The following is a 7,331-nucleotide window of genomic DNA, read 5'->3' as shown; positions in this document are numbered from 1 at the left end:
ATATATATATATATATATATATATATATATATATATATATATATATATATATATATATATATATATATATAATTCCAGTCTTTTACAAGAAAACTTCGTCACATATAAAAGACTGGAATTTCAAAGCATAGAATTTTTACACTCCACTCTCCCTCTAATTAAGTTACACGCTCGCACCTGACTGTAATATATCCTGTTGAAACTTGGCTCTTCATTCTCTTCTTGGGAAAATGGTGTCAATTCAACTATACGAAAGAAAAACTTGAATTTTTTTAAAGTATTTTTTTGTTGGGTGATTTATTCAAACTTCCTTTTTAAGTTTACTTTCTTTTTAAACTCTATTGTTTGGTGAATTCTTTTTAACTTTTAACTTTTATGGTTTAGAAAATTAAACTCAATCGCCCTCTAGTTTGAGGAAGATCCAGCACCCCCCCCCCCCCCCCCCATAATTTCCATTCAATATCTTTTATTTACTCAAAAGCTATAGAAGAAAATAAAGAAGAGCAATAGTGGTAGATTTCTTTAAAGCTTACTACAATAAGTATAAAGAAAATAAGAAAGTATGTTACTCCAGACTCCAGTATTAACAGCTCAGGCATCCCTTGAGAGTAACAGCATAAAGAATCACTGTAAGAGGGAAGATTAACCCTCATTTTCACCATCAAAGAGGGGAGGTCTCAGATATTCTTCAATCAAGAAAAAACGTTCATTAAATATGCTAAACTGGGGAGAAATGACCCTACTCTATTTTTAGGAGGTGGCACACCATGGGGCTTGGACTAATATTATCAGCTTCTCAACAAACAATATTGTCACAATACTTAAACTACAATAACATCATACGGCGAAAAACGAAGAACCGAAGTAATGTACCTTCTTGTACTGTCTTCATAACCAAACTCAAACAAGCTCAGGAAAGGAGCTTTGGTGCTCCCACCAGCTATAGTTACCAAAACAAAGAATATACACATTCTGTTGAATTTTGGCTTTCAGACAAGCTCGTTGACGCAATATATGTTACGAACAAAGCATCTTGTCTCTCTTGAGGACTAATCTTGCAGTATATTACTTATCATCAATGAATATGCGGCCTAAGATCACTTGAGAGTCGAGACCAACCACAGGTGAATCTCAATGAGAAATATCAACTATGAACCCTGAAGAAAAAGAATCTCCGTCAGACAAATAAATTTCTCTTTAATTGTTCCGTATCTAGCAGACCTAACAGCTTCAGTTCATACTTACAGCTATTGTTGGCCATGCCTAACCTTGCGAGAGTCTCTTAAATCAGTTGTTCCCACGCAAGTTGTGTTTGCTCAGGTCTGTAGTTTTTCTTCCTTAATAAAGCGCAACAACTTGTCACGAAAAACAGCCGAGAACATATGCTCTGTTTCTAAAGACCTTACAAAGTCCTCCGCTTTATCCACATTTCCCTGGTTTTCCCAGTATTGTGCACATGTAACTAAGGTCTCCTTGCTAGGTCTATAATTTGGCGGGCACATTAAGATGGCCTTGTTCAATGCTTCTACAGCCTCTAGGACAAGATCTTCATGTATGTATCCATTTGCCAAGTGACACCATGTGGTGACCCATGGAACACCCCCTTTTGACATTCCTTAGCCTTCTCCAGAAGACCATTTCTACAGTAAGTACCAATCAAAACGTCTGGAACACGGAAGTCATAGGACAAAGATTCCGCTTCCCATTCCTCAAAGATCTTCTCAACTCCTTCTGTATCACCAAATTTCACTAGTGAGCTCATCACACTAATGTAACCTTTGTTAAGAATTTTCTTCTCCTGCTTATACAAATTCCACACTCGGTGCACCTCTTCTTTCTTTCCAGCTTCCGCATATAGTTTTAGTAATGAATTATATGCACCATTACTTTTCTCACCAGTCAAAATCATGCCCTCCAATTTATTCAGCATTGCTAAAGCTTTCTCCACCTGTCCAACTCTCAAACACATATCTGCTGCAATACTGTAAGTACCCCACTGCAAAATGCGATGCTTATCAGATTCCATCATCGCTACTATTTTATCCGCTCCATCAGAATCTCCAGCAGCAGCATATGCAGTTAACCGTATTGTGAGCGTGAATTCATCAAAATTTATGCCTTTCTGCTCCATTTCATTCATCAGATTGTCCATTTCCTCCCATCTTCCTGTTTTAGAATAGAGGTTCAGCATCAAATTGTAGCACAATGTACCCTTAGCAAACCCCATATCTCTTAGTTTCTGCATTAGGGCCTCAGCTTTCTCTGCAGACTTCTCGCTGGTGTAGCAATTGAGGAGAGATGTATACACTGTCAGGCGTTTCAATTTCTGCGGAGTGCTATTGAAGTATTTTTCAACCTCTTCGAGACCTTTAACTTTATACATCAAATCAATTCGTATAGCAACATCAGCAGGTTGGAGGGAGAAATATCTTCTGTCTGTCATCCAATGAGATACCTGTCACAAAACTATCAAGATAAGGGCAAGATTTATAAGTTCAAGAATGAAGATACATAAGTAGCTCAGATCTTTCGTCACCAACACAACTTGGCTCTATGCTGTATCTTGCAAGGGTGACTGCTGTTTTCTTCATTCTATGATCTCTAGCTGTTACCTTTGCCTAAATTAACAGAAGGACCAATGGGCACATGGAGGTTGGGAACTATCGACTACTAAATTAGGGCAAAATCAAGCGCTCAGTGGCTCTTTCTTTTTGCGTATCAAAAGATCTACTCTTTAAATGCTCGAGGCCTTTTGAGTGGTATGCCTAAGCCCATTGGTGACTTCGAACATGCACTTGTACAACACGACGAATCCGCCTAACAAAGGTGGATACATGATTTACACTTAATAGGCTCAATCTTTAAGATTCTTAGCACTGAACTCAGGGGTGGAGGCATAAACCAAGCTCTGGGTTCAGCCGAACCCAATAGCTTTTTCTAAAACAAGGTATTTGTGTTGAAGAATTCATTAAATATGTACAAATATTAAAGTTCGAACCCAATCATTAACACTTGTTCTTAAATCCAGAACCCAACTGTGACTGAACTCATTGCACCGCTAAAGTTATGGATTCGGATCTAATATATCTTAAGATTTGTAAGTTTTTACATATAAATTTGCACTCCGGGTTGAAGATTATGGGTTCATATGAACCATAGCCAGAAGGCCACATCCGCCTCTGCTGCCTAATACATTCTCTGCAGCAACCTAGGAACAAAAAACGCTCTCATCAAAAACTTTATCAAGCTCATCCTCAACTTAGTTTTCTTGAACAAAATTCTCCAGCAATACCTAATTATAACTTTATATTAGATCCATATATGCTCTAACTAATTGGTATTAAGGCTCGGGCGTGTTGGTACACTCACATTAGGTTTGGTGTCTAACAGTTTTATATGTGTGTGTGTGTGTGTCATTTGCTTAGCGAAGAAACACAAACAATTTTTTCAATGAAAGTTGGTGTCCAAAACAGCTTGTGCGCACCTAGACTTCCCGTAAGAACATGCTACATTCCACCAGCACAACTTTACCCACCAAAAAACCTTAGGCAAAGTGTTCTTTTCCTCTACCTGGTTTTGAACCCTGGTCTCCAGACAGTTTATTTCACAATGCATAATCTTAAAACTCACTAAAACAACAACAAACAGCAAAATTTGTACCTCAAGGGCATGTTTGTATCTTTTGTAGCTCCTTAACCTTTTGATAATCCACTGAAGCTCACTCCTCAACACTTGATTACCTTCTTTAACCCATTGTTCCAGCACTGGAACCATTGACACCTCTGGGCTACCTAATGGTGCAATTCTTGTGTAGACCCACTCACCCCTCTCATCTTTATCTTGTTTAGTCGATGTCGTTGTGCCATAAAAACGGTTATTTGTGGTTCTGTAATAAGATATTGAATTTTGGCTCCTGAACGTAGAGCGGAAAAGCTTCATTAGGTTTATGTTGATTTTGCTGAAGATGAAGCAGAAATGATTTGGGAGATTTAGGCGGGTTTAAGCAACTATGGGTGACCCGATCCATAGAAGTTTAGCCCGTGTCAGAAGAAGATGGATTGTAGCCCAGGAGCCCAACATACAAGGGCCATTTTCATATATACCAACTTTTGGGGCCATCATCCAAGTTATATTCGCGTTGCACAAAATTTGCAAAGTGTACTCGCTCTGATTTGAAGTAGTCAATACTCAATCTCTTCAATGCAACTTCAAAAATCAAATCTGAAGCACTTCTATCTTTCCAATGCAATTTCAGAAATTCAAACCTGAAGTACTACAATCTCCTCAATGGAACTTCATAAGTCAAATTTGAAGTTCTCTTATCTTCAAATGCAATTCAAAAATTCAAATCTTAAATAGTTCAATCTCTTGAATGCAACTTCAGATTTCAAATCTTAAGTTCTGAAACATAAACTTGTTCTTCGAATTTCAATAATACAATACACGATTCAATACCTAAATTTACTCTAAATAAGTTCAAATCTAAAAGATAACTTTCAAAGAGGATAAAGAACAAATCTAAATTCATCAAATTATTAAAATAACAACAAATTTAACAAATCCATTTTGCAACTACGAAGAAAAAGAAACTTTAAGCACAAAGAAGAAGAAAACAGTGCTAAAGAAAAGAAAAGTGTATGTATATGAAGTTATCCAAAATTAGGTATCAATTAAACTTTTTTTAAAAAGTATGTGCAAATTTAATGGGTGACGCAAAACTGGACGCCACATGAAAATTTTACAACATACACTGGGCCGAGGAATTGTTGTCAGCTGAAATGATTTCTTGAAAAAGAAATAGTGATTTTTTGTATAAATTTGCAATAAGTTCTTCTTCCTTCTTCGACCTAGTGATACACATATTCCAGCAACTGATGGACCTTCTGCCAACTCAGCTGCCAACAAGGATGCCACGTAGATGAATAGTTAGCTTAGTGATGATAGACTATACTTGCGTATTTTAGTCGATTATTACACTCTAGTTTACTGCACTTTAATGGAGTTTGAGCTTTAATCGCTAGTGTCTTGCACTAATTGTGTGTTTTATGCCTTGTAGGAGTGATTTCGAGCTATATAGATGTTATGCAATGAATTCAAGTGATTTAGAGCTTTGAAGTATGAGTAAAAGCCCAAGAAATTAAGCCGGTATCGTATTCGGGGATCAACAGATGATAGAGCAACAAAACAAAGAATCGAGTAGGTATATTGCGCACTGTCTAGTAAAATGCACATAATTGTTTGCTCAGAACTCCATTTGGACTCCACAATATATGGTTGGAAAGCTAACTCAAAGATATACAACTTTCATGTTTTACATTTTTCCAAATTCCAAAGGGAATAGGGTGAAAAACGCGGTCAAAACCGTGACCGCGGACCTGAGGCGGGCTGAGGCAGTATACTTGCCAAATACCGTGTTCGTACCGCAGTTGACCGCGACCGCGGCGTCCAGACCTGAAAAAATTGTCCTTTTTCGCGTAGGAGAAGTTATAATAGTTTGGGGCCGACCCTAATTGGTATATATACATGGAAAAATGGTATTTTTGAAGGAGGAGACTAATTTTTGACACAGATTCGACCTAAGGAGGCAGAGACACAATAGGAGCAAGGCGGGGAATTCTTCTACGAGTTTTTCCTTTCTCATCCTATTTTTCATTGTTGGTTTTGACTTTTAGTATTGTAGTTTTACATACTATTATGAATAACTAATTTGTTATCTAGGGTTTTGATAGAACCTTTTGTAGGATAAATTCTTGTTATGTTTTTATATAATTGAGCCGTTGGATTTCTGTACTTGTTCAACTGCGTGTTTATTGTTGTTGACTGAATGGACATCGATTGACTGTGCCTATTTATTATGTGTTGCTTGAGAAAGGATACATATTTAGGTGTTTGTTGAACAACGTCACTCCTAACGTATGTGAGAAATCAATACATTGGGTTTAAAGTAGGTTTAGAAATAACAAAGCCTTGACGTGGTCATAGTGAGCGGTTAGATGAAGCCAACTAGCATAGTTCGAGAGAATATGTCTAGTAAATTATTGTAGTTGCTCGAGAGAGAATTAGGGCACCTAAAGTGCTCATGATCAATAGAGAATACATCGGCGAAATTGTAGGAAACATAGCTGTAAGGATTCCGACAATTGGAAAAATCATAACTCTAGACCTCCTTAATTGAGTCTCCAACCCTTTGTCTCGTTAGTTGATAATTTTACCGCTTTATAGTATTTGATAGTTAATTAGTTAGAAATATAAATCTCAATCTTTATAATTTAGAAAATTGTTCAATCTTGTCTTCTTAGTGATATTAAACAGATACAGCTAAGCCTTAGTTCTCTTTAGGATTCAACTCCGTACTTTTAGACCGGATTATATTTGCAGCGACCGCTTATCCTTTTTAGGACTAGATTTGGGCGTGATCAAATTTTGGCGCCGTTGCCGGGGAACTAACGGTGTAGTTGTAGCTGTATATATTGCTAGGATTCAAGTTTGAACTTTTATTTTATTTTATTTTTATATTTTTTCTATAACTGTTGATTTGAGAAACATGAAATCTTGGAATTATGGGAATTTAGGTGTAGATAATTCTACTATTGATCTCCATACATATTGTGAAGGAAACCACCCGTGGCAAAATTTTCAAAACGTTCCTGAGAGCGAGTTATGTACACCAACTCAATCTTATTTGTGGAATGTGTGTGGTGGTAAACATGGTCAGTTTTATGGTTGTGCTTATATTTCTTATCTTCCCCCAACCCCTTACTATGATGGTTCTACCTTTTCTTGTGAAGTTAACAGGAACAAAGAACCTGGGGATACAGACCTGAAGGAGATCCAGGATAAAGTGCCTTCTGAAACAAAATAATGAAAAACAATTGCAGATAGAAAGGCAAGAGGCAACTATTCGCAAGTTGGAGGCTCAATTGAGTCAAGTGGTTGGAGCTTTTAATGCTCAACAAGCCAATATTGAGGATAGTAGCCAAGAAGAGCATGAATTTGAGGTGTTAATTGGGGAGGTCAGAGTAGAACATCAACAACCTAGCCAACTACAATTTGAGGATGTCGATGTTGAAGACGTGCGACTAGAGTCAGCCAAGGACATTGAGAATATAAATTTTGTTGACTCTAGTATCATTAATGTTGAGGATGTTGAAAGTCCTGAAGTTCATGTGTTTGAGCGCATTGGTCCACACTCCAAGCATTTTTCCACATTATGTTTGGATGATGATATGGAAATAGAGTCATCCGAACCAATTAAAGAGTCGAGTGATAACTAGGGATTTTGACGCATTCTATACCCCTTTGTGCTTATGCTTTGATTATAAATTCATACA

General features: G+C 37.2%; 1 protein-coding gene across 2 annotated transcripts; it reads right to left on the bottom strand.

The window, feature by feature from the left end:
* LOC109243593 (pentatricopeptide repeat-containing protein At2g20710, mitochondrial-like) lies at positions 545 to 3,985 on the bottom strand. 2 transcript variants are annotated; one of them, XR_002070582.1, is made up of 3 exons: positions 3,661 to 3,985; positions 1,246 to 2,455; positions 545 to 1,157 (listed from the first exon to the last, which is right to left on the bottom strand). XR_002070582.1 is itself a non-coding variant. In XM_019410549.1 (2 exons), the coding sequence occupies exons 1-2, from the start codon at positions 3,937 to 3,939 to the stop codon at positions 1,535 to 1,537; spliced, it is 1,200 nt and encodes a 399-aa protein (XP_019266094.1). In that variant the 5' UTR covers positions 3,940 to 3,985; the 3' UTR covers positions 545 to 1,534. The 2 variants fall into 2 exon arrangements, 1 of the variants encoding a protein (XP_019266094.1); XM_019410549.1 differs by having other exon boundaries at positions 545 to 2,455.

This window comes from Nicotiana attenuata, chromosome 2 (genome assembly GCF_001879085.1).
Source record: "Nicotiana attenuata strain UT chromosome 2, NIATTr2, whole genome shotgun sequence".
Classification (NCBI taxonomy): domain Eukaryota; kingdom Viridiplantae; phylum Streptophyta; class Magnoliopsida; order Solanales; family Solanaceae; genus Nicotiana; species Nicotiana attenuata.
The sequence above is the reverse complement of the archived record's forward strand: the minus strand, read 5'-3'. Positions and strand labels throughout refer to the sequence as shown.